This window comes from Aspergillus luchuensis, chromosome 5 (genome assembly GCF_016861625.1).
Source record: "Aspergillus luchuensis IFO 4308 DNA, chromosome 5, nearly complete sequence".
In the NCBI taxonomy this organism is placed as follows: domain Eukaryota; kingdom Fungi; phylum Ascomycota; class Eurotiomycetes; order Eurotiales; family Aspergillaceae; genus Aspergillus; species Aspergillus luchuensis.
In genome coordinates this window covers 4,263,667-4,290,981 of record NC_054853.1, presented here as the reverse complement: position 1 = coordinate 4,290,981, position 27,315 = coordinate 4,263,667, and the positions used below count along the sequence as shown (strand labels likewise).

Here is a 27,315-nt window from a genome sequence, read left to right as displayed (position 1 = left end):
ATGATGACTTTCACATTTGAGGCACTGGTGATCTGGGTTGATCTTTTCTCCGATTCCCCTTTCTACTCCTTTTTACCTTTCTTTTTTTACAATCTGTTCGCAGCGAGAGAATATCTCCGACTCAATCCTCGCGCGACGGGGGCTATTGACCCCCTGTCGGCGATTTTCTGTGTACCCGATCTCCCACCTCTTTTCCTTACCAGCTTCTGCTATATACTTCATTCTTCTTTTTTTGTTGCCTTCAGTTGCATTCATTGTGCCTATTCGATGTAATATTTTTGCACACTCCTGTCATTCTGCTGATTGCAGAACCATCCACCCCCAATCGATTTGTGCTGGCCACATGTACAATTTAATACTATCAAATTTCCCCAATCGTTGCCTCATACCCCTGTGTGCATCATCCTATTTCCTTCCACTCTTGTCGGTTGCATCCACATGTGCATAATACTTGTGTGCCATTTGTGTTGAGCGTATTGTTCGTTCTGCAACTTAGCTAGTATAATCGATATTTTGAACATATCACAACTCATACCAGTAGACTGTAAGCTAGCGTTGTATAAATAGTATGGTTGTAGTCTTAGCTATATGCAGCGTATAGATACTTGGTAGTATGACTCGGGCGGCTGCAGTCGGCTTTCCGAGTCTGGCCTCGAACGTCACCCGCAGAACAAAAACCAGCTCCACATACATTACCAGCTTCCTAGCTAAAGACCACACAGTGATTCTACTTTAACCTTCTCATCATTTCAGTTTGAATCTAAACATACACCTAACCACTCAACCCCACCCGCCACCCGACTCAGCAAATAGAGGTGACGAGGGGTCCGATCAATCCTCAACTGAATCGGAGAGAAGGGGAGAAGAAAAAAAAAGCAAAGAAAAATTCCCCCGCACTCAACTCACTATCTACCCCTCCCACAATTCAATACAAAACATGTCTACATCAACTACACCATCTCTCCCCCTCCCCACCTCCCCCACAAGTCTAAATGTGATCGCCTTGATCTCGGGAGGTAAAGACTCCCTCTACTCGATTCTCCACTGCATCCGGAACGGACATAAGGTGGTTGCGTTGGGGAATTTGTATCCGCCTACCACAACCCCTCATAATGAGGAGAAATCACAAGGGGATGGCGATGATGAGGAAGATGAGGAAGAAGACATCGACAGCTTCATGTACCAAACAATCGGACATAGCATTATCCCGCAGTATGAATCCGCGTTAGGGATTCCGCTGTATCGGCAGCAGATTATAGGATCTGCGGTGGATACGGGGAGGATTTATCGTGATTCTCCTTCATCATCAGGAGCAGCAGCACCCGGAGGAGAAGCAGCAGCAGAAGGAGATGAAGGAGAAAGGAATGAGGAGGGAGACGAAACCGAGTCTCTCGTCCCGCTCCTCCAACGCATCAAGGCCGCTCACCCGGAAGCCAACGCCATCTCTGCCGGCGCTATTCTCTCCACGTACCAACGTACCCGGATTGAGAACGTCGCAGCGAGGATGGGTCTCGTGCCGCTCGCTTGGCTGTGGCAGTACCCGGTGTTACCTGCGCCGGAGGAGAGGTTTGGTCTTGGTGGAGAAGCGGGTTTATTGGAGGATATGGCTGCTGTTGGGTGCGAGGCGAGGATCATCAAGGTTGCGTCTGGGGGATTGGATTCGGGGTTTCTGTGGGGGGATGTTTCCGGGAGGAATGCGGGTGTTAGGAGGAGGATTATCAATGGGATGAAGAGGTTTGTGTTGGATGGTGGGGATGTGAGGGGCGCGGTGTTGGGTGAGGGTGGTGAGTATGAGAGTTTGGCGTTGGATGGGCCGGGTTTCCTTTGGAAGAAGAGAATTGAGGTCCCGAGGTGGGAGGAGGGCGCTGGGGAGGGGGGTGTTGCGTTTGTGAGGGTTAGGGGGGCGAGGTGTGTGGATAAGGATGGGGATGGGGATGGGGTGGTGCCGGGGGATGTGAGGAGGCCGGTGTTGTTGGATGAGGGGTTTAAGGGGGTGTTGGGGGAGGTATTGGGGAGTGAGGAGGTGATGAGGAAGAGGGAGGCAAAGGTGTCGTCGTCTCAAGGGCAGATGGAGGTGTTGCAGAGTACGAATGGTGGCACGTGGGTGGTTGCTAATATCTCGGCCCCTGAGGCTGGTCCTGGGGCTGCGGAGCAGATGGAGGCGATCAAGGAGAAGATTGAGACGATTCTGGCTTCTACTGGGCGTGAAGAGGGGAGTGCACCTCGTACTACGGCTGATATCGTCTTTACGACGGTGTTGCTGCGCTCTATGGCGGACTTTGCCTTGATGAATGGTATCTACGTCTCCTTGTTCAAGAAGCCCAATCCTCCGGCAAGAGCTACGGTGGCTTGCGGTGATAGTCTGCCGGAGGGAGTGAAGGTCATGGTATCGGCGGTGGTGGACTTGGGTCCTAGAGAGCAAAGGCAGGGCCTTCATGTCCAGTCGCGTTCTTACTGGGCGCCGGCTAATATTGGCCCTTATTCGCAAGCCATGTCGGTTCCGGTACAGGGTTCGGAGCGCATGGTTTATATTGCCGGACAGATTCCGCTGGAGCCGGCTTCGATGGAGATGATGAGTGCTTCAGGGGAAGCACTGACGCGGCCGTGGATCGAGAACTATGCCACGCGCGCGGTGCTTTCCTTGCAGCATCTTTGGAGGATTGGGCAGGCTATGGAGGTTGACTGGTGGCTGGGGGCTGTTGCTTTCTTGGTGGGAGAAGAGCACATTGAAACACAGGCCCGACTAGCATGGAACATCTGGGAGCGGATGCATACTTGTCATGAAGAAGAAGACGACGAAGACGGAGAATCAGGCCTGGATGTCTGGGATATCAAGTATGGAGGCCGTGCGCACGAGCAAGCCACGAGTCCATCGACACCTGACTTGCCTAACTTTGGGGTGGTCCAGTCAGACGCTTTGGTTCCTGCGTTTTTCGCAGTCCAAATATCAGAGCTTCCCCGAGGAAGTGATATCGAATGGCAGGGTCTGGGATACAGGTGTGGTGGATTGCGGATGGCTGCAGAAGATACGGAGTATGGCCGCAAGACCACTGTGTCCACAGAGCAGAACCTCAGCTACATCGGCATTGAGATCGACATGGAACAGTCGGGATCTGATTTGGACTCGTATCTGCAGCTTGTCCTGCAGAAGCTGCCTGAGGTGGCAGAAGGTTCTCACGCGATCATCTATACCAGTCAGCCATTGTCTAAACCTGCGTTCTCCGCGCAGATTGTTCCCTGCAAATCTGTCTGGGGAGCGAAAGGACGAGAGTTGGCAGCAGGTGTCATTATACAAAGACACACCCCGGCATCATAGGCGTGCTGCTTGCTGTAAGGCTGCCGGGCCATGCAGGGGTCCATTGCGCACGGCTTTCAAGTATGCATCATGGATCATTCGACGTCTTAGAGTGGAGGCACCGATACAAAAGTACATATCTCCTGACTCGTAGCGGAAATAGGAGCAACAATGTAGTGAATAACCTTTTGTAAGATTCAAGAGTGACGATGGGTTCACTTGATGGGCTGATTCCAAGAGGCTTTCCTGCTGACGTGCTGCGCGGCATGTGATAAGCGAAAAAACCCGCCTTTCCGCCCTGGGATTCCGGTTCGATCAAAGCGATAACATTCTCACTTCATCTTCCTCTTCGCTGCTGCCACCCCACGCACCTCTCTTGGGTCAATTCTCCTGGTATATTGACACGCCTTCTGTTTGACCCCGGTCAGCTGGTCCTGTCATCGCTAACCCTCCGTCTCAACCCAGTGCTCCTCCACCGACCCATCAGTCGATATGACGTACTCGCTCTGAAGGCCGCTCATCACCCACCATCCATGCCATGGCCGTTTCGCTGAGCCAGGAGGAAGACGAATCGCTTCCTGTCAACGGTCCTGCCCTCGAAATAGAGCTGTCTGACACCCCCAGACAACCCTCTCGTTCCCCTCACCCGTATCGTCGCAAGGGCTCGCATTCATCGTCGCTGCCTGCGGATACCGGCGACCGATCAACCCGTCTCCACTGGCCACGGACCTCGAGCGATAGTGGCACCGAGGCTGATGATGAAAGCACGGGCATACTGAGGGGTTTACCAGCAGCACCTTTGCGACCAAGGAAAGGATTGCGTCCGGGTCGTCATGCTGTTGGCGAGGAAGACCAGTGGTTTCCCCTATTGCGCCCGTGGCCGTCGATAACCCGTTCCACCTCACGAAGCTCGCGGCGGAGCTCAGGAGAAGAAGCCGAGGCCTCAGCGACAGGATTGCGCGGACAGGAAGCTCGGAAGCGGCGTATCGGGGTTCTGCAGAGGTTGTTGGAGGCCGCGTTGCTCCTCTCGGTGGGCGGCGTCGTTCTGGGACAAGAAAGCACGAGGGCGATTGCTTGGGCTTGGAGAAAAGGTGCGCGAGATATAATAGCTTATTTAAGAGCTTGTCCCTGTGGTTGCTAATGTTCCCTAGAGCTTCTTGCCCATTCCCTACTTGTCGGTGGGCTTTACGCCGCTTATCCTTTCCATCGAGATGGACGTTTTCGCTTCTCAAGACTACGGTCCTTTGTTATCCCTACGAGTTTCGATCCTGCTCCGCTGCTTTACCCGATCTTGATACCCATTTACGTTGCTTTGTCTTTAGCGCAGCATAGTCCTACTCTAATACTCCCTAATGTCCTCCTCAGTCTCTCATCTCTCCCGCCTGCTGTCATCCCACTGCACGATTGTTTTCACGGACACAGCATCGTCCATTGGATGATCACTCTGCTTCCGGTTATCGTCTCGGAGCAACTATCGGCAGGAATCTCACCTCCCAAACCTTTATCTCTTCGCGGCCTCAACTCGGAATCTTTGGCTCTTCTTTTTCCTTTGCATCAAGCGTTGATACCCACTTTAGATTTTTTGTTGACTACCAGCGTCCTTCCTGCAGAACTGCAGCTTTTGACAAGCGCTCTGATCAATCTATTCTTATTTGCGTCCTCGCCTCAGGCAGAAATCCTTAAGGCGTTGCTATGGCTTGGTGGCCTGTGCATCTTCATCTCTTGTCGCGACGTGCTTCGCTGGGAAGTGGCTCTGGCAAGGATCCCCAGCTGGAAATTTCGGCGAGCGCCCAGCAACTCGCAGTCACCTCGAAGTATTTTCAATGTGCTTGATCACAAGTTATGCCAGCGACTAAGCCGCACGGGCACCTCGGAGGACAATCTGTCGGACAGTGATTCGCCAGAAGGCCAATTCTCGCTCGTCTCACGAAAGACGATGCTCGAGTCGCGTGACAAAACCAAGGCGAGCGAGCCCAATCGCACCGTAGAGGCTGAGGTGACAGAAAGCGTCCGGCAGCAGCCTACACTTACACACCGCCGACGGCACACAATCTCTAGCGTCAGCGAGGTCGCACGCACAGGAAAAGTCAGAACGACCCCCAGTGGGCGACGAAAGCGATCAATGGCCCCTGGTCTTGCGTCGTTCCTGTCGCTGACAGTGCCTCAAGCCCAAGTCCGGAAATGGCTGTACGCGTTGTTCGTCTACGTCACAGTGCTGCTCATCATCTTAGGACCTGTTCGAAAATATGTGGGCGAGCAGGCGTTACACGGAGAAGACCCGTTCGGGTGGGCACTGAGCTATCTGCTGGGCAACGTTTCATGGTTTCGATTCTGGGTGATTATGTGGAACCTGGAGTATTGGATTCCTCTCCCCGCTCGCCTGGACCCTGACCTGTTGGATGCCTCCTGCACTCTTGGTTGGGTCGAACATCTCCGCCGAGATGTCTTCGGGGAGGCTAATTCGCGCCTCCTCGTTGCAGCATATTGTGTTGTGGTACTTGTGACTGGATTGGCGGTTGTGTTACAGCTGAGCTCCGTCGCGGAGGTCGATACGAGACGCAAGGTCTTCCATGGCATGATGGTGCTGATGTTCCTTCCGACGGTGTACGTCGACCCCACGTTTTGTGCTCTGGCCCTGAGTCTAGTCCTGTCCGTCTTCCTGCTGCTCGATCTCTTCCGAGCGTCCCAGCTGCCCCCGATCTCGCGCCCGTTGACTTACTTCCTTGCCCCCTACGTGGACGGGCGCGATCACCGGGGCCCTGTGATCGTGTCGCACATCTTCCTCCTCATCGGATGCTCGATCCCCCTTTGGCTTTCCCTGGCGGATATCCCTCGGACGGGCGACCATCCCTGGATGGGGTGGAGTGCGATGACCCGGGACGTGAGTATGGTGAGCGGGATCATCTGCGTGGGCATGGGCGATGCGGCGGCGTCGCTCGTGGGGCGACGGTTCGGTCGGCGCAAGTGGTTTTGGGGAGGAGGGAAATCGCTCGAGGGCAGCGTGGCCTTTGCGGTTGCTGTAACGTGTGGCTTATTGTTCGCGCGAGTCTGGCTTGTGCTGGGAGAATGGCCGATCACCAGAGACAACTATGGACTGCACCAGAACTTCCCCTGGTGGAAAACCGTGGTGAAAGTCATTTTGGCCGCTGGGGGAACCAGCGCAACCGAGGCGATTCTGACGGGATGTAATGACAATGTCGTGGTTCCGATTGTGCTATGGCTCCTCGTGAGAGGGCTTGGGGTTTGAGGAGGCTTGTTGTTGAACCCTACCTTTACCCCGTTTCTAGAACGTCTCTTTGGGTGAAGTTTAGTATGTGGTTCTGTGGTCGCGAGGGACAGAATATCGAAGGGACGCCCTGTTTTTGGTTACCCAAGAATGACCCGACCGGGGAGAATAGACAGGAGGAACTAAATCAGACCAAAAGGGTGGGAATTTTCTTTCTCTTTGTTCCTTGTTTCTATATACAATTGCCTTTGAAGGAATAGAGGAAGAGCCAGGCGTCAGGCGGTCATTTTTCTGGGAATGACGTGGAGGGCTTGTTCTTTTTGGTTCCTCTTCATTCTCAATTCTTCATATTATCTTTTGGCGGGAATGTGTGCGTGTGTGTCCCTACTGTCGATGATGCAGTTGCTTTTTTCTTTTGATTTATTTACTACTTGGCCTTCCACTTCCCTGTGAATATTGACGGGCAGTCGAGTAAATAGAAATACTACCTACCACCTCCAGATACCAATCTACGAGAGCAAACAGGGGAGCTACTAGTACTGTGGAGATAACTACTGATAACAATCAGGCAGCATTGCGACGGGGCCACGGGGTTATCATCAACCAGTCAGCAGCCACCGACGCCGGCGTAGGCTTGTTGATCGCCACCTAAGTAAGGTTTCCGCGGGCGAGGCTACGGGAGTGCGCAGTAGAAGAACTTACAAGTGAGGTAGGGTACATAGTAGCTTTAGCTTATCAGGGCGATCCGGTTCTTCAGTCAGTTTCAGTCAGTCGGTGGCGAGGTCGCATGGGGAGGCTGTGTTTGTGTCATAGGTAGAAGTAGTTCTGTCCGACGTAATAATGTATGTAAGTTAGTTAACTAACTTAGTTGACGATGAGTCACTTGATGATAGTAGCCAGCCTCTGGGGTGGGAAATGGGAGCCTGCAGAATGATTCGGTGTCCGGGGAATGGGGGAGATTTCTCCCGCGAACGTTGGGTTGGTTACCATGAAACTGACTAACTAACTGACTGACTGACTGATTGAACTGAAAGTTGAACTAACTGGGACTGGGTCGATCGGGGATCGGCTGGCTGGCTGGGGGGAGGAGGAGTGATGATTGATGATTGAAGAGGGAGGGAGGAGAAAGTGGAGAAAACAGAGGTGTCACTGCTGCAGTGTCCCTTGGGAAACCAAAGGGAGGGTGACCTGACTTGGTTTTTACCAGGAATAGAAACTCGTATGGTAAGTTAAGAACATCAGTCAGGCGCAGGTGGAATGTGATGAAGAGGTGGGTTTCAGTGCAGTATTGGTTCTATACGGTATGATGTAATACCGATCATCTACTCCGTCCTTCCTCCCCCCTCCGCTTCTTCTTCATCCGGCCTCAGGCGATGGATGAGTGGAGGGATGGATGGATTGGATCGCGCCCGTTATCATCGTGTACTGTCGCCTGTAGCTTTTATCTCTTTCTTGCTGGTAATTAATTTTCCTGGCAACTTCCGGGGTCCCCCTTTTTTCTTTTTTTTATGCTGGTGGGTTTTGGAGTATCTGGGGATTTCCTTCTTTCCCTTGAGCAATCCTGCAGAGGTTGCTTTGTTGGTTGGTGAGATTAGTGTATTTATGAGTGAGTTGATGCCATTTCTTATTTTGTTTTTGGTCTTGTTGCGTGATTTATTCGGTTTCTGTCGTATAACTGCATTGGTTGGTTCCTGTCTGTCTTCGTACTTTTTCTTATTGTTTTTGGCAGATGGATTGATTAGCTAAGGAGGACCCAAATTTGGTTGCGGTCATACCTGAGATACCAGTAGTCTAGTGGTTCCGCTCTTCTGACCGCCTTGGTTCTCCCTCCCCAGGTCATTCAATCATCCACCAGTCCTATTTGGCTCGTTATCGGCGGTCACGCTCTCTTGTCTCGTTGCGCTGCGCTGCTCGCCCAGACATCGTCAAGGATCCCTGGGTCCAGCTGCTTCCCGCCTTTCCTACTCTCTCTTCCCCCATCACATCATTCAGCTTCCTTTCCCACTCACTCATCTTCTCTCTCGACTATCTTTGCTCTGATCTTCTTCTACTTCTTCTACTTCCTCCTCCTATATCTTCTTGCTCCATCACTTTCCACCTAACCCTCACCTCGCACGCCATCTCTGGCTTATCTATCACGCCTCCCCACCGTTCTCGTCCCTAGTGCGGTGATTCATACCTTATCGTCGATCCCCCGATCCTCCTCCTTCTATAGTACTTACTTAAAGTCCCACGCCTTGGTCGTCATCCGTCTGGCCATCCCTGTCGCCCTTCATCCTATCATACAAGCCCCCGTTTTCCGCCTCACCGCTCTCCTGCCTACTTGCGCCCTACTGTAGGTGTGCTGCGCACCCTATTTCTCGTCCCCCAACTTCTCCGACTCCTACTCTACTACTACTGCTGCTACTACTGCCTACGCTCTGGACCCGTCCCTTTCTTCCTGCCCCGTCTACTGTCCCCGTCGTCTGCCACGCAGTCTAGCCCTCCTTGCCTCTCCTCCTCCGGCTTGCCACGCTCATCCCGTCCATCTCTCTCCTACTTCCTATCTTCCGTCTCGCTTTATCATCCGCCCTATCCACTCGCCCATCACCGGCCGCTCCTCTGATCCTACCTTTCGCTCCCCTGATGGGCTTCTTCCATCACCCGACGCTGTTTCTGCCGCTGTTGAGGTAGTGTGTGGTTGACGGGGCGTGTGGTTGGTCTCTAAAAGACGCTCTCATCGCCTGGCTGCAGTCATGGCATCTGCACATCATTCCAGGAGGTCCAATGAGGGCCCTCATGGCGAGATGCCCATTGGCCATTACACTCGGCTGAACGAGATCGGTCGAGGAAGTTTTGCCGTGGTCTACCAAGGTGTTCATACGGTAAGTTGGGATCCTGTTTCCTTTGATTCTTATCTCTGCCGAAGATCCGGCCTGTTTATATAGCTCGGTGTTTTCGGCTGTGAAATTACAAGGGCTAACCAGTGACAATGCGGTTTCCGCGATTTAGAGATCACGCACATATGTAGCAATCAAATCGGTTACCATGACCAAACTCAGTAGGAAGCTCAAGGAGAACCTCGCCTCTGAGATTTCCATCCTCAAACAGCTCCACCATCCCCATATCGTCGCTCTCCTTGACTGCCACGATACGACCTCCAATATTCATTTGGTGATGGAATTCTGTGCTATGGGGGACCTTTCCCACTTCATCAAGGGGCGCTATACCCTGCGGGACAGCTCATACACACGGGATTTGATAGCGAAGTACCCCAATCCTGGGGATGGTGCGGGCCTCAACGAGGTGATCGTCCGCCACTTCCTCAAACAACTTTCGAGCGCACTCAGATTCCTTCGGGATCGTGATTTGATTCATCGGGACATTAAACCACAGAATCTGCTGCTCTGTCCTGCGCCGTCGTCCTACCGCAGTGGGGCTGCTGAATTTGTACCTTTCAAGAGCAGCGAGGACTCCTTCAGCCCAAAGACCGGACTGGAGTCTCTGCCAATGCTAAAGCTTGCTGACTTTGGCTTCGCCCGGTCTTTGCCGGCCACCTCTCTCGCGGAGACTTTGTGTGGCTCGCCATTGTACATGGCCCCTGAGATCTTGCGATACGAGAAATACGACGCGAAGGCAGACCTATGGTCTGTGGGCACGGTACTTTATGAGATGGTAGTCGGGAAGGCCCCGTTTCGTGCAGTGAACCATATTGAACTCATCAAAAAGATCGAAAAAAATAAGGACCAAATATCATTTCCGCCAACGAATCGTGTGTCGGAGGACATCAGGAATCTCATTAGAGGTCTCCTGAAGCAGCACCCAATGGATCGGATGAATTTCGATGTTTTTTTCGCGCACAAAGTTCTCACAGAACCGATTCCCGGTTTGGTAGCGGATGACACTCCCCTCGGGCGTTCTCCGGCCGACCCAACACCTCGACCTGGTTCCGGGTCAAGGCGTAGCACGCCCGTTCAAATGAAACGTGAGAATGCGCTGTCTGCTGGGGTCCGGGATGAGCCATCGACTTACCCGGCGGCTCAACGAGCCATGACACAGAGCCCTCGGCCAGAGACCCCTTCAACGCCTATGCGGAGGACTGGAAGTGCGGGCAAGCATCATGCTGCTCCGAATGAGCCTACACCGCCAGCATCTCATCCCACAAGGCCGAGCCCAGTGTCTCTGGCGACTGCCCCTGGCCGCCAGGAGCATGTCGATCGCCCTCCCACGACGGCCATCTTGGAACAGCAACGGAGACGTACGGCATCCTCGGGAGTGCCCCAAGTTGACAAACCCGCCGAGAAAGCGAAGGACGAAAAGGAGCATGCTGCACAAGAGGTAGCATTTGAAAGGGACTACGTGCTTGTGGAGAAGCGTGCGGTAGAGATGAATGCTTTTGCTGACGAACTGGCCTACAACCCACGGATGCAGGGTGGCCAAGGAGGTGCAGTATCCCGGCGTTCGGGAGCGGCTCCAGGCACACCGCCGGCCGGGGGGTCGTCGCCTCATGCGTCGCCCAGCAAAGCCATGCAAATCATCTCAGGGCGTTCCCGTGCCGATTCAACCCACGTCCGTCAAAATTCATACGATCGCCGCTATGGACAAAGCCCTACGTCGGCTACATCGGCCATCTCAAAGGCTCTCAATATGGCCAGCGGACGTTTGTTTGGAATGAGTTTCTCACCGCCCCTGACCATCACGAAAGGCGGACGCTCGCCTCCGTTGGCCTACAATCCGTTCCCCGCATACCCCAGTGCCCAAACGAGCCTGATTGTCCACGCGGATGGGGGCAAGCACGGTGCCAACCTGGACGAAGATAGCAAAACCGTCCATGATCTCGAGGAGTGTGCCACGCGCAGTGATGTCGTGTACGGGTTTGCCGAAGTCAAGTACAAGCAGCTGATTCCACTAGCACCATCTGCCGCCACTGGGTTTTCGGGAGACCCAGCATCGGATGCTGTCGATTCGGCGGATGGTGGACTCACGGTCGATGCTATTGTGACCTTATCTGAGGAAGCCCTGGTTCTCTACGTTAAGGCCCTGTCATTGCTGGCGAAATCGATGGATATTGCGCGTGTATGGTGGACTCGCAAGAGCCGGGGTGATACGCTCAGCAGAGCGGATACTGGAAGCACCGTTGCGGGCAATCGGATCAACAATGTCGTCCAGTGGGTGCGCAACCGGTTCAACGAGGTGCTGGAGAAAGCTGAATTTGTCCGGCTCAAATTAGTTGAGGCGCAGAAGAGACTGCCCTCGGATCATCCCAGCCATCCCAGCAACCTGTCGGTTGCATCCTCTTTAGGTTCCGGAACCTCTGCCGATGTGGTGGTCAGCCCCGACGTGACAGCAGAGAAGCTCATGTATGAGCGCGCATTGGAGATGAGCCGCGTGGCGGCTATCAATGAAATCACCGGCGAAGATTTAGCCGGATGTGAAATCTCGTATGTCACCGCTATCCGGATGCTCGAAGCCATCCTGGATGATGTGGAAGTATCCCGACCGGGCCAAACCGGCGGCGCTGATAGAGCCGACGGCCGGCGGGACAACGAGGATGGCGGACAGAACGAGCCCCAAGCGGTGATTCTGGCGAAAAGTAAGTGTTCTCCCCACCTTAATGCACGGCACTGCGTAGGTAGGCGCTAACACTTGGCACAGTGATATCGAAGATCCGGAATCGCCTGGCGTCGCTCCGGAAGAAATTGGCGCTGCTGTCGAATCGGTACACGCCCCCGTCCAGTGGACCGGGCAAAATGCCGCCGTCGAATCTCGTGCCAGTCTCCCCTGCAGTGGGAGCCACGCCGCCGAAATAAGACGTTGACCGTTAGAAGCATGCAGGACCATGCTCATTTTGCTCATTTTTTCACCCCTACTTTATCTTATTTTCTTTCTATTTCATGTCCCAGCTTGTGTGGGCATTGCTAATGCAGGCAACTACTCGAGCTAGTACCTTGACACGCGTGCGGGACCTGCTTTTACTTCTTCCATTCTCCACGCCAGTTTTCTCTGGGTTTTGATATACGCATTGGCGCACGAATATTTTATTGTTCTTTTTACGGGTTTATTATAGGGTTACCGTGTTATCTTTTTGCGTGTGTTGTTTCCTTTTTTTCCTTATCCTTCTTACTGGATTCGCATGATTTACTTACAGGCCTGTTGGGCGGGTGTTTTTCTATTGGCGTTCAAGCTGGGGACCCGGGTACACAAATTGCCAGCGGACTTTGGATACGAGTGATGATGATGCCATGGGATCATAGGGAGTCAGGGTGGGTTCGGGATGGATCTTGAGGATGCAGATACTGCCAGTCAGAGGCAGCTGTACTGTATATACACATAATAACACGCGAATATGTTCATCTCGTGGCGAGGAAATGGTGCCCACTGGTTGGAGGGACTGCAGCGGATTTAGAGCTTGACCCACGGCGGCGGCATTGGCTCTGGGACCCGGTCTGACCTTAACTTTACCTAACTTAAACGTGCAAGATCCAGGCCCAAATTGCGTGATTGATTTCAGTGTGTCATAGGAATTGCCTGAAGGACGTTGAACGGTTCACCATCCTCTGGGTCTTGTCTTAGTCTCTGGGTCATGGCTTGGGAGGATTGGGAGGATTGGGAAAGGGGAGTGGAGAGCTTCCCTCGTTCGGGTTCCGCTCCGACGCCCAGAAGAAGTTTTTTTTTCTGTACCAAAGAAATTCCCTTTTTGCCTCACGGGATCCCGAACAAAAATGACTCGACACATGGCGGGTGTCTGTCATTGCCCGTGCTTCATCTTGTCTCGGTCGCTGTCGTGATCTTTCACCCGTATCTTGTCATTCTTTTCCTTTTCTCTGATTATTCTTTCTTCCTCTTCGTGATTTCACAATAGACTTCAAGACTTCTCGTTTTCTAGAACATTTCTTTCCAACCTGTTGGGGGACTCGGTCGTGATCTATACTTGAAAAATAGTATTGACACCCGTGCCCTAACATAATATTATCTTCACCATTTTCGATTTTTCTCTTACATCAAATTTTTCGCATTTTTGCCTCCATTGCCCAGGCACGTTCCTTTACCAGTTGCTGTCACGGTTTTACAGGGGTCCTGCCTGCCTGATAGTTCTTGGCCTTCGTTTGTGTCCATACGCATCACGAGCAGACCCTGCTCGTTTTGGGATTGCATCACATTTAGTCCCAGCACATCATCGCGTCTTACGGTCTTCGCCTCCGGTGATAGCCGCTCAATTTGCGCCTGATTCTGGCCTGTTCGCGGCGCTATTACCTGCTGATTATATAGTCTTTGAGACGCTCTTTCGCCTGTCATCCTTGTGGACTCCCTGTGTCTTTCTTTAACAATCTCAAACTCAATCATGACGGACCCGGTTGTGGAATCTGCCTATCAAAAGGGCATCTTGCCCGATGCCAAGGCTGTTGAGGAAGGTCCTCGTCGGACGGATGGTGTTTCTGGCTTGTGTATGTGATTGTCCCATCTCCCCCTAGATCTCCGAGGTCTTTCCAACATATGAAGAATTCTCCCTGACTGTTTTGCCCTAGATGAAGGAAATGTCTTCGAGGCTACCCCGGACGACCGTCGTCAGATCGGTGTCATCAGTGCCTCCTTTCTGATCTTCAACCGCGTCATTGGTACTGGTATCTTCGCTACCCCGAGTACTATCCTGTCTTTGTCGGGTAGTGTTGGTTTGTCCTTGATCATGTGGGTCATTGGTACCTTGATTGCTATGGCTGGTACTGCTGTCTATCTGGAATGGGGTACTGCTATTCCCAAGAACGGTGGAGAGAAGAACTACCTCGAATATGTCTTCAAGAAGCCCAAGTTCCTGATGACGGCCATGTACGCGGCCTATGCTGTCCTGCTGGGTTGGGCGGCCAGTAACAGTGTCGTCTTTGGCGAATATATCCTGAACGCGGCGGACGTCGAAGTGGATCGTTGGAACCAGCGTGGTATTGGTTTGGCCTGTATCACGGCTGCCTTCCTCATCCATTCCTTTGCTGTCAAGTGGGGTCTCATGCTTCAGAACTTCTTGGGTGTGGTCAAGCTCGTCATCATCCTCTTCGTCATCGTTGCAGGATGGGTGGCTCTTGCTGGTCATATGAAGATCGATCCTCCTCACAACTTCACCAACGCCTTCGAGGGTACCACTGATACCGGTTATGGCATTGTCATGGCGTTGTACAATGTCATCTGGTCGTTCATTGGATACTCGAATGCTAACTACGTAAGTTGTCTTGCTTCTGGTGTGGTGTGCGATAGTTGCTAATATTGCTTTGCAGGCCTTGAGCGAGACCAAGAACCCTACTCGTACCCTGAAGATCGCTGCCCCCATTGCCATCATCTCGGTCGGCATCATGTACATGCTGTGTAACATCGCATACTTTGCCGCGGTCCCCAAGGAGCAGATGCTGTCCTCTGGCCAGACTGTCGCCGCCACCTTCTTCGGCAACATGTTCGGTGCGCGCGCCGAAAAGGTGATGTCGGTCTTCGTGGCTCTGTCTGCCTTCGGTAACGTTCTGTCGGTCATCTTCTCGCAAGGACGAAGTATGTAGACCCATCCCCCTTCCCTCTATGCCATCATACCTCGAGCGAAGCTAACAACATATAACAGTCGTCCAAGCCCTCGGTCGCGAAGGAGTTCTCCCTCTGTCGAAGATCTGGGCCAGCAACCGGCCGTTCAACTCGCCTGCCGCTGGCCTCTTCGAGCACTGGGTCGTCTCCGTGATCATCATGTTGGCCCCGCCTCCCGGCGATGCCTACAACTTCCTCGTGAACCTCATCTCGTACCCGCTGTCCATCGTCAACGTCTTCGTGTCCGGTGGTCTCGTCTACATCTACCTGACCAAGGAGAAGAACTTCCCCGACTGGGCTCCCGGTATCCGGGCCACTCTCCCCGTCACCATCTTCTTCTGCCTGTCCAACATGTACCTGGTGGTGGCACCCTACGTGCCCCCCAGTGCCGGACAGAGTGTCTACAACAACCTGCCTTACTACCTGCACTGTGTGGTGGCGCTGGGCATCTTCGCCCTCGGCGCTATCTACTATCTGGTGTGGGCGGTGCTGATGCCTCGCTTTGGTCGCTACATCCTTGTCAAGGAGTCGGTGGTGGATGCTGATGGCTGGTCCAGAAGTGTCTTTACCAAGATGCCGCTTGAGCAGGCTGAGGCGCTGAGGTATCAGGAGGCGGGAGAGCAGCAACAGGAGCAGCAGCAGCATCATTTCTGAGGACTTCCTTTAGTGAATGATGCGGCTGCTTGACTGCTGCTTCGTTTTGATCATGACGCAACGATTCAACATCAATGCCAATATTATGGCATAATTCATAATGTCTACATATATCATTTTGCATGGGTGCGGAGTTTATGTGCTTTCTTTGCTGGAGGGAAAGGGTAAAAGGGAATGATTGATTTATTAGGGAGGGAATGGGTTTTTTTCCACTCATAGACTTGTTGTCTTATGATGTCTTTTTTCGAGATACCTCTTGTGTTGTATTACTAGATTTAAAGCTCCTTTCAACAATCGACGACATATTGCTGGATCATTGTATTGATATTAAAACGGCATTAATGTATATTAAGTATGTCCCAGCCCTCTATGGAAGCCCATTCACCGGTAAAAAAAGCATCCAATGGATACTTTCTATTCATGAACCCCTCAAACTGGCTGGTGAACCGTCTGGCAAGTCACAACTCCCGAAGAAGCAGCTCGACAGCCAACTGCCAGATAGAGAAATATCTACCCTAATGGGCAAATCTGGCAACCGGCTGTATGGAGAAGACCTGCGTGTAAGAATGTATATGTATGGAGAAGAAAAGAGAAAAGGAAAGAGAAGCAGAAATGGGTGAAAAGATGAACGTCATGTGATGCGGAGAAACCCTGTCCCGAGTAGCCCTCATTATAGGTCCAAATAGGAATGGTAAGGGAACAAGGGAGAGCTGATTGCCTGATTGAGCAGGTTAGAATTACAAGGTTAGAATCAGTTGGTCAGATGACTGGAAGATGTTAGTCATAAGAGAAATTACCGCCTACCGGATTCAGACGGACGACCGACGGAATTCCCGCGGCAAAAAAAGGGAACATTTCTTTCCCTTTCAAAGATTGCATTGATTTGTTGATGATCTCTTTGTATCAGTAGTAATCGTGTGATCCTGGTTGTCCTTTGATTTGTCTAATATTTTCTGTATTTTTTTTTCTTATCCATTGGTTTATCTGGGTGGGACAGTGTGTGTGTGTGTCTCTTTGTCTATCTGTCTCTTTCTCTGTTAACAGATTCATCCCAATGCGTCGGTTTCCCTCCTCCGCACGGCTCCCGCTGAGCAACAGCAGCACCAGAAGGGCAACAGCAGCAGCAGCAGCTCCCCTCCGCTTCCACCGACTCTCTGCTCTTCCCCGCCCCTCCTCTTCTTCTACTTCTACTTTTAACTTCCCCACTGCTTCTTTATCTACTTCTACTTCTACTCCCTCCTCTCTCATCTCCTCTTCCTCTTCCTCTTCTTCTCTTTCCTCCTCTACTGTCCCTCCTCTTCATCGCTCTTCTCTTCGTCGTGCTCCCCTCTCTCAAGCTTCCAAACGTTACTGTTCTTATCGCAGGATGTGTGGTGCTCGACGTGGAGAAGTGACCGGCTCGACCAACGTCCCTGGTGGTCGTGAGGTCTTGCCCACCAATGTCAAGCCTCTTCACTATGACCTGACCCTCGAACCTAACTTTGCTAACTTCTCCTACGACGGTACCGTCGTCATTGAGTATGTTACATGTTCTACCTACCCACCTATGCTGATAACCTGGTACCCCGCCGTCTGGTGCACAAGCTAACACTCCGGAATCATAGCCTCGACGTCGCTGAAGATACCACCTCCATCTCCCTCAACTCCAACGAGATCAAGATCCATAATGCTGTCGTCTCTTCCCAAGGCGCCGTCGTGGCCTCCAACCCCGAGATCACCCTCAACCAGGACCAGCAGGTTGCGACCATCAAGTTCGCCGACACCATCCCCGCTGGTTCCTCCGCCCAGCTGAAGCTGACCTTCACTGGTGAGCTCAACGACAACATGGCCGGTTTCTACCGCTCCTCCTACAAGGCCGCCGATGGTCAGACCAAGTACATTGCTACCACCCAGATGGAGCCTACCGATGCCCGCCGCGCCTTCCCCTGCTTCGACGAGCCCGCCTTGAAGGCCAAGTTCACTGTGACCCTGGTGGCGGACAAGAGCATGACCTGTCTGAGCAACATGGACGTCGCCACGGAGACCGAGGTTGCGGGCGGCAAGAAGGCTGTCAAGTTCAACACCTCCCCCGTCATGTCGACTTACCTCCTCGCCTTCATTGTTGGTCACCTCAACTACATCGAGACGAAGGCTTTCCGTGTCCCCATCCGTGTCTATGCTACCCCGGATCAGGATATCGAACACGGTCGCTTCTCGCTGGACCTGGCCGCCCGCACCCTGGCCTTCTACGAGAAGGCGTTCGATAACGAGTTCCCCCTGCCCAAGATGGACATGGTCGCCGTCCCCGACTTCAGCGCCGGTGCCATGGAGAACTGGGGTCTGATCACCTACCGTGTTGTGGACGTGCTGTTGGATGAGAAGACTAGCGGTGCCGCCCGCAAGGAGCGTATTGCTGAAACTGTCCAGCACGAGCTGGCTCACCAGTGGTTCGGTAACTTGGTCACCATGGACTTCTGGGATGGTCTCTGGCTCAACGAGGGTTTCGCGACCTGGATGTCCTGGTACTCTTGCAACAGCTTCTTCCCCGAGTGGAAGGTCTGGCAGACCTACGTCATCGACACCCTTCAGGGCGCCCTGTCCCTGGATTCGCTGCGTAGCAGTCACCCCATTGAGGTGCCCGTGAAGCGTGCCGACGAGATCAACCAGATCTTCGATGCCATCTCCTACTCCAAGGGATCGTCCGTTCTGCGCATGATCTCCAAGTACATGGGTGAGGATGTCTTCATCCAGGGTGTGCGCGACTACATCAAGAAGCACGCCTACGGCAACACCCAGACGGGTGATCTGTGGGCTGCCCTGGCTAACGCCAGTGGAAAGCCCGTGGAGGAGGTCATGGACATCTGGACCAAGAAAGTCGGTTTCCCCGTGGTGACGGTCTCGGAGAACCCCAGCAACTCCACCATCAAGCTGAAGCAGAACCGTTTCCTGCGCACCGGTGATGTCCGCCCCGAGGAGGACACCACGCTCTACCCCGTCATGCTGGGTCTGCGCACCAAGAATGGCATCGACGAAAGCACCATGCTGACCGAGCGCGAGGGCGAATTCAAGGTGCCCGACCTCGACTTCTACAAGCTCAACGCCGACCACTCCGCCATCTACCGCACCTCGTACACCCCGGAGCGCCTGTCCAAGCTGGGTGAGGCGGCCAAGAGTGGACTCTTGAGCGTCGAGGACCGCGCCGGTATGATTGCCGATGCCGGTGCCTTGGCCGCGTCCGGCTTCCAGAGCACCTCCAGCCTGCTGTCGCTTCTGAAGGGCTTCGACAGCGAGGCCGAGTTCATCGTGTGGAACGAGATCCTGACTCGTGTTGGCTCGCTGCGGGCTGCTTGGCTGTTCGAGGATGCCGCTACCCGCGACGCCTTGAAGGCCTTCCAGCGCTCTCTGGTCAGCCACAAGGCACACGAGCTCGGCTGGGAATTCTCCGAGAAGGACGGCCACATCCTGCAGCAGTTCAAGGCTCTCATGTTCGGCAGTGCCGGTATGGCCGAGGACCCCGTCGTCGTCAAGGCCGCTCAGGACATGTTCGAGCGGTTCGCTGCTGGCGACGAGAACGCCATCCACCCCAACATCCGTGGCAGCGTGTTCAGCATTGTGCTGAAGAACGGTGGTGAGAAGGAGTACAACGTCGTCCTCGACCGCTTCCGCCACGCCCCCACTTCCGACGAGAAGACGACGGCCCTCCGCTGCCTGGGTGCCGCAGAGGACCCCGCTCTGATCCAGCGCACTCTGGACCTGGCCAGCAGCGACGAGGTCAAGAACCAGGACATCTACATGCCCCTGGGTGGTCTCCGCAGCCACCCCGCGGGTATCGAGGCTCGCTGGACCTGGTTGAAGAACAACTGGGATGCCATCTACAAGCGTCTGCCTCCGTCCCTCGGTATGCTGGGCACGGTGGTGCAGCTCAGCACGGCCAGCTTCTGCACGGAGGAGCAGTTGAAGGACGTGCAGGACTTTTTCCAGAGCAAGGACACCAAGGTAGGCCTATTGCTTTCTTCGATTATTTGCTTACCTCAAGTCCAACTCGCTAACTCCATTCCTCGTATAGGGCTTCGACCGTGCGGTTGAGCAGAGTCTCGACTCGGTCCGCGCCAAGGTCAACTGGGTCAAGCGTGACCGGGCTGACGTGGAGTCGTGGCTCAAGGCCAACAGCTACAACGGTAAGCTGTAAATCATACTTGCATGACATATTTCGGAATTTATGGCGAATGCCGATTGAAATGAGAATATAAACGAGACCCAACCGACTATGATCGGTGTGTATAATTAGAACAGAGAAAAAAAAAGATAGAAAATAAGAACTCGCATCTCCATCATTCGTTGTCTGGAAGTTTGTATGATTCGCTGATAAGGTATGATACATACGCCGTGTCCATATCGGCATTGATGCAAATTGTAAAAGCAATTCCTCCTCTTCATATGGTAGTATGATAATGCCTTTTCTATACCATAATGATAAGACTTTTGCCTAGCCATATATCCATCTATTAATGATAGACAAGTGGCTAGGCAGAAAGATCAAAGAGTAAATAACCTACCACCCCGACTTCCCACCACTGCCACCCTCCTCATTATTCTTCTTCGACGAGAATCCCCTCGTCGGTTTCGACTGCGCAGCCTCATGTTTCCGCAATTCCTCCGGAACCCTCGAAATGGGCGACTTGATGAGCATTTGCTTAAGATCGTACCTATATCACCATTAGTATCATCCCCAACACAAGGAGAATAAGAAAAAAAGGAAACGGGGGGGAATGAACATACATAACATCGGCATCCTCATTACCCAAGAACGTAATAGCAACACCACTCTTGCCCGCACGACCCGTTCGACCAATACGATGGGTATAGCTCTCGATACTCGTGGCCATATTAAAGTTCACGACGAGACTAACATCCGGCACATCGATACCACGACCCGCCAGATCCGTCGCGACGAGGACATCGGTACTTCCATTCCGAACGGATGCGAGGGCAGCTTCACGCTGGTCTTGGGTTTTACTACCGTGTAATGTAACGGAGGAGAATCCCCACTGCTTGATTTCGCGCGCGATGGCGTCGCAGTTCCGCTTGATGTTGACGAAGACGATGATCGGGGCGCGGAATTCGCCGGATGATAAGATGTCCCCGAGACGTTTCTTGCGCTTGTCTTCGCCGGCGATCATTTCCACGCGCTGCTCCACGGTGTCGACGGCTTCGCCGGCGGAGCCGATGGTCACGATGGCGGGGCGGCGGAGGTATTTTCGCGCGATGCGTTCGACGGCTGTGGGCATGGTCGCGGTGTACATCATTGTTTGGCGGTAGCGGTGATGGTCTTGGTTGATGTGGCGGGACATGGCGAGGGGGTTTTCGGCGTCTTCCGAGTCCGGTTTTTCGTTGGAGACTGGGAGGGCGTCGAGGATTTTGTTGACGGGTTCTTCGAAGCCTAGGTCGATCATGCGGTCTGCTTCGTCCATGATTACGTAGCAGCATTGGCTGAGGACGAGCATGCGGCGTTCGATGCAGTCGACGAGACGGCCGGGGGTGGCGATGATGATTTCGGCGCCGTCGCGGAGACTGTAGGCTTGTTCTTCGAGGGAGTGACCTCCGACGATACTGACGACGTTGAAGCCCAGGGGGCCGGTGAATTTTTTGGCTTCGATTTCGATTTGTTGCGCCAGTTCGCGGGTCGGTGCGAGCACAATGGCGTAGGGGCCGTCGGCTTTGCGCCATTCGAATTCGTCGATTCGCGGGAGTTCGGCGATGTAGCAGAGGAGGGGGAGGAGGAAGGCGGCGGTTTTACCGGAACCAGTGACGGCGACACCGATTAGGTCGCGGTTTTGCATGGCGATGGGGATGGCGGCGCGTTGGATGGGCGTGGGTTCTTTGTAGCCGACGCGGGAGATGAGTTCCATGAGGCGCTTGGGGAGGTTGGATTCTTCCCAGGAGCGCATGGGGTTGGGGACGCTGCCGCCCTTGGTGCTGATGTTGAAGTCTTCCTTGAAGATACGCCAGTCGCGCTCGCGCATGTGTTCGAGTTTCTTCTCGCTCCAGTGCTTGTCGAGCTGGTTGCGCGTGCTTTCTTCTCGGCGGCGGCGCTCCATTTCGAGGATTTCTCTAGCGCGGATGCTGCCTGCTTCGCGGTCACGGTCTTCTAGGGCGCGGGCGTATTTGTGGGCAACGGATTCTGCGACGTCGTCGCCGAAGCCGGCCAGACGGCCACGGCCGAAGAAGTTGGTCTCGTGTCGGTGCTGGTATAGCGGGTTGTAATCGCCACTGGTGTCTTCTTCGGCGTTCCATTCGAAGTTGAATTTCCGGTCTGTTGTCCTCTTGCGCTTCTTCTTGGCGGAGAAGTTGGAGGTCTGATCGGCACCCATGTATCGTTGCTTCACGAGGGCTGCTTGCGCTGCGGCCTCGTCTTCGTCCACGAACCGGCTGTCGCCCTTTCCGCTTGTCAGACCGAAGGACATGGATTTGGGAGGTGGTGGCGGCGCGAGGTCGTAGTTCTTGTTATGGGACTGTGAATGGCGCATGGCTGCCGGGGCAGTTGGAGCAGAGTCTGAGTTGCGCATGGCTCGAGGGCCAGTGGGTATGGATCTAGCATCGCCGTTGGGGCCCTCGGAGCTGATCGAGGGCGAGTGCGTAGCACTTCTGTCGACGCCATTAGACGCCTCGGATTTTAGTCTGCGGGTTGCTGCGACTTCTTGAGCCCGTTTCTCTAGTGCGAGCTTCTCACGTTCCTTCTTGGAGAGGAATTTTGGCTGTGTAGAGAAAGGTGGGATGTTAGCTATCTGAGCTTGTATGATTTCACAGAGCTGTGTCGTACCTTTGCTGCTGCGGCATCAGCTTCTCGCTTCTTCCGTACGAGTTCCTCCACACTCAGCGGTGTAGGGGCAGGCCGTTTTGTGCCCCATCCGACCTTCTTCTTCTTGGGCTCAGTCTCCGGCGGCGGCGCAGGTGGAAGATCTTCCGGCGGTGGAGGAGGCGCGGACGTGTCTGGCGGCGGCGGAGGGAGGCCGGAATCCTCTGGAGGAGGTGGCGGGGGAGTAGGAGGGCGTTCGATGGGCTCCGGAGGAGGCATGGGAGGGTGCGCCTCCGACGAACCGTTGGTCATGATACCATCCATGGCGACTGCAGAGGATGAAGCATGAGATGAACTGCAGCTCGGCGCAGAACTACTTGGTTTGTCTCCCGCGGCCTGGCCACTTTCTACGGTGGGGAACAGCGGCCATGTGCGCAGTATTCGATCACGTGAATGCAGATAAGGATAAGGCTACTCTATATGTTTGAACACTACAGCAGAGCATGTCTTTTCTATTGAGGTAACTGGAATCACATGCATGGAATGAAAGCTACCTACGCATTAGAATACACGGGGACAGTGTCCAAACTCATAAGGTCCACCCAACCGTATCCCATCATATCGGGAAGAGCAGTCGAGAACCGGCTCTGCACGTTGCAGATGCCGCCTCGCCTTTCGCTCAACACGCCATCGCTGAAAGCTGCACACACATCAGAAGAGAAATTATTGTTCTACATATCAGCAAGCCTTTCACAAGCTATGAGCGGGAAAGAGTACCATCCTCTTTGCGAGGAGTCAGATTGGGGTTGGGCGTTTCCGCACCAACCGAATTCAGCAGCTTTCTTTACTTCCCATCAGACTTACATGCCACCGTTGACCGGTGTCTGCTGATAGTAGGCGTAGGGGTTAGCTTGCGGGGGGGTTGGGACCACAACTTCCGCCACAGGCGTCGCCGACGGAACCGGCTGAGCTGGGGGCAGCTGCACCACTTCCGCGGCCTTCATCTTCGACACGGACGCCGGACCGTGCACTTCACGGTCCAGGGTCATGTACTCCTTTGCAGCATCCTTGGTGCCACGTTCAAGGAGGTAGACCATGTAGATCTGAACCAGCTCCCGCACCACGTCGGCCGGGAGGGTACTCTTGGACCGAATGTCCTCGATGACCTGCTTGATGCGCTCATACTGGACATTCTCAGTGGACGCGCTCGTGGGCTGATCGAGCTCGAAGTTCAGGTAGCTGGTCCAGAAGGGTCGGCTGTCCATGTAGTACTGCTGGTTCTTCTGGAAGACCTGACGGGCGTCCTCGGGAGAGCCCTTGATCTTCCACAACAGGCGAGCCCATTCCGCAACCAGTGCCGCCTTCGTAGCCAAGTCTGACTGTGGCGAATCCAACTGGCTCTTGTACACTTCGATGGCAGCCTCGAGTCCGCCGTGACGGCGAGACATGTTGGCCAGAGACACTATCGTTTCGACGTGGTTGGGCAGGTTGATGAGGATGGCGTCGTGGATCTCCTTGGCAACATCCACACGGCCACTCATCTCTTCGAAGTAGGCATACTGGAGACGGGTGGCTGGGTTGGCGATCGGCACGTACAAGCAGCTGGCACGCTGGTAGATGTTGCGCACTTCTTCTTCCTTGCCAGGCTGGCCGGCCATCCACCTGGCGTAACGTTGCCAGAACTCGTCGTAGTGAGCGCACGTCACCAAGCACCTCTCGTACAAGAACTGGGTGCGCACATAGGAGCCCTCGGACTCTTCGAAATCGAGGTACTTCTTCCAGTTGTTCAGCTGGCCCTCATCGAGTTCGGTGACGTGGAAGTACGGGCGCTTGATTTCCGACTCGTATGTCCAACGTTTCGTGGTCTCGGTTTGGGTCTTAGAGAAGATCTCCAAGTGATAGCTGTCTACGCGTAACCGCAGATCCCGCTCAACCTCTGCCTCAGCCTTCGCGCCAGGGGCGACATGTCCGGCAGCAGCATCAAGCTCCGCGCGGAACTGGGTCAAAGTCTCCGGAGACGCCAACTCCACCACAGGGCGGGTCTGAGCCAACTGCCTGTACCTCTCGAAATACCGAGCGTACTGATGCATGGGGATGTGAATCACCCGGCCCAGGATAGCAAATATCTTATCGAAAGCCTCCAGGCGCTCCTCGAACTCGATGTACTTGTCCCAAAAAGGGTGGGCCAGGAAGTCCAGTCCAACGCTGGCTGCGCCGCGCTCGAAGAGCCTGCACACAAACGAACGTTAGTAACAAAACGGGTACACCACCATCAGAACAGCGCTGGGGAGATGGGGGTATGGGAGGGGAAAGAAGGGGAGTGACAAGGATAGCAAACATGAGCGTCAGATTCCCAATGAGTGCGAGCCCAAACAATTGAACGACTAGGATGGTCAAACTGTGGATGAAACTTATGTTCCCCCGTCTGCTTCGAGCGCAGAATAGGTGCCACCCGAACACAAGTCCTGGTGTTTAGTGTCCGTGCAGGGGAGGTGCTTGGCTTGAAATCAACTGTAAATGTTTCTTCAAAGGGGGTAGAGAGAGAGCAAACAGCCTGGAGAAGCCATGGGTGAGAAGTAAACTCCAGTAGAGTCCGGGTAAGGTGAAATCTCACCCGTCAGCGAGGGGGACTGGTGCAAATGAACATTTGCATCACGCGGGTCCGGCAATCACAACCATGTCCGTGCTGCGTTTGTAACGGTTACGTGGGGGAAGGGAAAGGAAAGCAGCTCTACTATACTTACTCTCGAATCACATCAGCGTCATGGGAGGTCTCTGCCTTGAAGGAGCAGTAGTTGGTCCACAGGTCGACCGAGGGCGAGATGCTAGCGACACCGCGTTCATACACCTATGAAAGCATCAGCAATTCCGGTTGATTTCATCCAACCCTAAGTCAGGTGTATACATACCATGTCCGCAGCCTCGGTGCCGGTGATGGAAAACTCCAGGTCGGCATATTTCTTCCAGTAACCGAACAACAGCGGGAATTTGGCCAAGAAGCGGTCGTAAACATTGCGCACGGTGGTGATGGCTTGGGGGTTGGAGTTGCGGTTGATTCCGCCCTCGAGCGCTTCGCCGGCGCGAACCAGTTTCTCCCAGGTTTCGAAGTTATCCGGGTCATCGAGCTGTACGACAACGATGATGTTAGCACATGTGATGCAGCATTCCCCGCCGACCGAGATGATAAATAGGATCGCATCATACCAACTCAGTCTCGAGCTTCTTCAACTCTGCATTCTCCTCCTCGGAACCTCCATAGTTGTAGTCCGCCATGATGGCAGTTGATGTGGTCGGGGTCAAAAGAGTAGTGACAAGGATCGTCCGCGACAAGGGGTGAGAAAGGACGGGACGCTGTTAGGAAAGGAAACGGATCGGGAGCAATCCAGCGACCAAGATAAAAGGAAGAGCGGAGATATAAGGCGACCAGAGAGGTAGGGAGAAAGAAAGCGCGCGAAACAAGGAGGAGAGAGAAAGCGAGGAAGACGGAGAGAGGAGGAGGATCAAGCACCAGCCACAAGTTCTACTAGTTAGTTTAGCAGCAACAGTAGCAGCAGTAACCAGTTAGTTCACCCGGTTTACAGTAAAGTTACTTTCCTTCTCTTTGCTCTTTTCTTTTTCGCCGAGTTCCCGAGCCTCATCCCAAAACGGTTTAGCGCCGTTCCTGCAATTCTCAACGCGGACAATCCAAAGAATCACCACCAGCTCGAGTTATCCGGAGAGAAAAGAAGCCCCCATCCATCCCATCTCCCCCTTCCTCACCAATTCACAGGAGAGGCAATCGGGAAACAACCGCCAAAAATGGCCACCACACAATCCAGCAGCTTGGTATCCAAGCTCCCCATCCGCCTCCGCAACTTCTTCGCGCGCTATCCTCCGCAAATCTATTCCGCAGCCGTAGCACCACGCCCCGAAGCCCCCGAAACTGGTGCCCCCGTCAACGTCAACGTCGAGGATCTTCCCTCTCCTTACACGCCCAACCGTGATGCTAAGGGTTTCAAGCGTCCCGATCCCAAGGCATTCTCTCCCTCCAAGGCCATCCTGCACTCCGACTCCAAGCACCCCAACCCGTTCCTGCCGCGCAAGAACTTCCGCACCGGCAAGTGGTTCGGACCCCGGATTGGACTGCGTCGACAGGCGGAGCTGGTGAAGTTGGCGATCAAGTACAACGTTGAGGCTTTGTTGCCGCCTGGCCGCAAGTCGACGGAGTTCAAGGAGACGAGACGTGCGGAGCGTGGTTTGGCTATCAAGGGTACTGGTATCGGACAGAAGGTCAAGGGTCACAAGTGGGAGAGGACGATGGAGGCTCGTCTGGAGGACAGACGCAAGGCTATGATGGAGATGCCGGAGATGATCCGTTTGTGGAAGCAGGTTAGTTTCCCATTCCCTTTCTCTAACCCCCTCAATTGTTAGGATGAAGAACGGTGCACTAACTCGATATTACTTTACTTTACAGAGAGGTCACGGTCGTGGCTGGAAGTCGTGGCCCAAGCGGTAAAGGCTTACGCTTCTGGATGTATTATCTTCTGTTTATCGCCTCGGGTGGAATGGATCCGAGGCTTGCATAATGTCGCATCTGTCCTATTCTATACATCTCGCCGAGCCGGAACCATCTATCCGTTTATCCAGCTCGGGGAGAGTTTCGATTGAATCATTGTTGTCGGGGTTCGGCACGGGAGTTTGTCCTCTTATGTATTTATTGTACAAATAGCTTGTTTCTCAAAATCATGCACATTGAATGTCTGCGTGAATGGAAATGGTATCAATAGAATGTTGAACGCAAACAAACCATTCAAAGGAGGTTTCCACCTTGTTTACAATGTCACACATGCT

At 53.8% G+C, this 27,315-nt stretch overlaps 9 protein-coding genes across 9 annotated transcripts; 7 read left to right on the top strand and 2 right to left on the bottom strand.

The window, feature by feature from the left end:
- Positions 1 to 937: 937 nt before the first annotated feature.
- Positions 938 to 3,316, top strand: AKAW2_51411A (diphthine--ammonia ligase family protein; the record flags this gene model as incomplete). Its single annotated transcript, XM_041691338.1, has 1 exon — positions 938 to 3,316. The coding sequence occupies one exon, from the start codon at positions 938 to 940 to the stop codon at positions 3,314 to 3,316; it is 2,379 nt and encodes a 792-aa protein (XP_041544832.1).
- A 517-nt stretch (positions 3,317 to 3,833) lies between these two features.
- On the top strand, positions 3,834 to 6,542 carry AKAW2_51410A (putative phosphatidate cytidylyltransferase; the record flags this gene model as incomplete). Its single annotated transcript, XM_041691337.1, has 2 exons — positions 3,834 to 4,386; positions 4,447 to 6,542. 2 exons carry the CDS (start codon positions 3,834 to 3,836, stop codon positions 6,540 to 6,542), a joined length of 2,649 nt encoding a protein of 882 aa, XP_041544831.1.
- A 1,356-nt stretch (positions 6,543 to 7,898) lies between these two features.
- Positions 7,899 to 8,685, top strand: AKAW2_51409A (uncharacterized protein; the record flags this gene model as incomplete). Its single annotated transcript, XM_041691336.1, has 2 exons — positions 7,899 to 8,127; positions 8,357 to 8,685. The coding sequence occupies 2 exons, from the start codon at positions 7,899 to 7,901 to the stop codon at positions 8,683 to 8,685; spliced, it is 558 nt and encodes a 185-aa protein (XP_041544830.1).
- A 571-nt stretch (positions 8,686 to 9,256) lies between these two features.
- Positions 9,257 to 12,310, top strand: atg1 (serine/threonine protein kinase ATG1; the record flags this gene model as incomplete). Its single annotated transcript, XM_041691334.1, has 3 exons — positions 9,257 to 9,385; positions 9,513 to 12,093; positions 12,156 to 12,310. The coding sequence occupies 3 exons, from the start codon at positions 9,257 to 9,259 to the stop codon at positions 12,308 to 12,310; spliced, it is 2,865 nt and encodes a 954-aa protein (XP_041544829.1).
- A 1,874-nt stretch (positions 12,311 to 14,184) lies between these two features.
- Positions 14,185 to 15,710, top strand: AKAW2_51407A (high affinity methionine permease; the record flags this gene model as incomplete). The annotated part of the gene is made up of 3 exons (XM_041691333.1): positions 14,185 to 14,709; positions 14,765 to 15,029; positions 15,097 to 15,710. 3 exons carry the CDS (start codon positions 14,185 to 14,187, stop codon positions 15,708 to 15,710), a joined length of 1,404 nt encoding a protein of 467 aa, XP_041544828.1.
- Positions 15,711 to 16,764: 1,054 nt separating this feature from the next.
- APE2 (M1 family metallopeptidase) lies at positions 16,765 to 19,878 on the top strand (the record flags this gene model as incomplete). The annotated part of the gene is made up of 3 exons (XM_041691332.1): positions 16,765 to 17,228; positions 17,315 to 19,685; positions 19,756 to 19,878. 3 exons carry the CDS (start codon positions 16,765 to 16,767, stop codon positions 19,876 to 19,878), a joined length of 2,958 nt encoding a protein of 985 aa, XP_041544827.1.
- A 363-nt stretch (positions 19,879 to 20,241) lies between these two features.
- Positions 20,242 to 22,809, bottom strand: prp28 (mRNA splicing protein PRP28; the record flags this gene model as incomplete). Its single annotated transcript, XM_041691331.1, has 3 exons — positions 20,242 to 20,395; positions 20,469 to 22,444; positions 22,510 to 22,809. 3 exons carry the CDS (start codon positions 22,807 to 22,809, stop codon positions 20,242 to 20,244), a joined length of 2,430 nt encoding a protein of 809 aa, XP_041544826.1.
- Positions 22,810 to 23,345: 536 nt separating this feature from the next.
- Positions 23,346 to 25,758, bottom strand: AKAW2_51404S (putative mRNA splicing protein (Prp39); the record flags this gene model as incomplete). The annotated part of the gene is made up of 4 exons (XM_041691330.1): positions 23,346 to 24,714; positions 25,230 to 25,333; positions 25,395 to 25,610; positions 25,690 to 25,758. 4 exons carry the CDS (start codon positions 25,756 to 25,758, stop codon positions 23,346 to 23,348), a joined length of 1,758 nt encoding a protein of 585 aa, XP_041544825.1.
- A 525-nt stretch (positions 25,759 to 26,283) lies between these two features.
- Positions 26,284 to 26,980, top strand: AKAW2_51403A (mitochondrial 54S ribosomal protein mL59; the record flags this gene model as incomplete). The annotated part of the gene is made up of 2 exons (XM_041691329.1): positions 26,284 to 26,853; positions 26,939 to 26,980. 2 exons carry the CDS (start codon positions 26,284 to 26,286, stop codon positions 26,978 to 26,980), a joined length of 612 nt encoding a protein of 203 aa, XP_041544824.1.
- Positions 26,981 to 27,315: the final 335 nt, after the last annotated feature.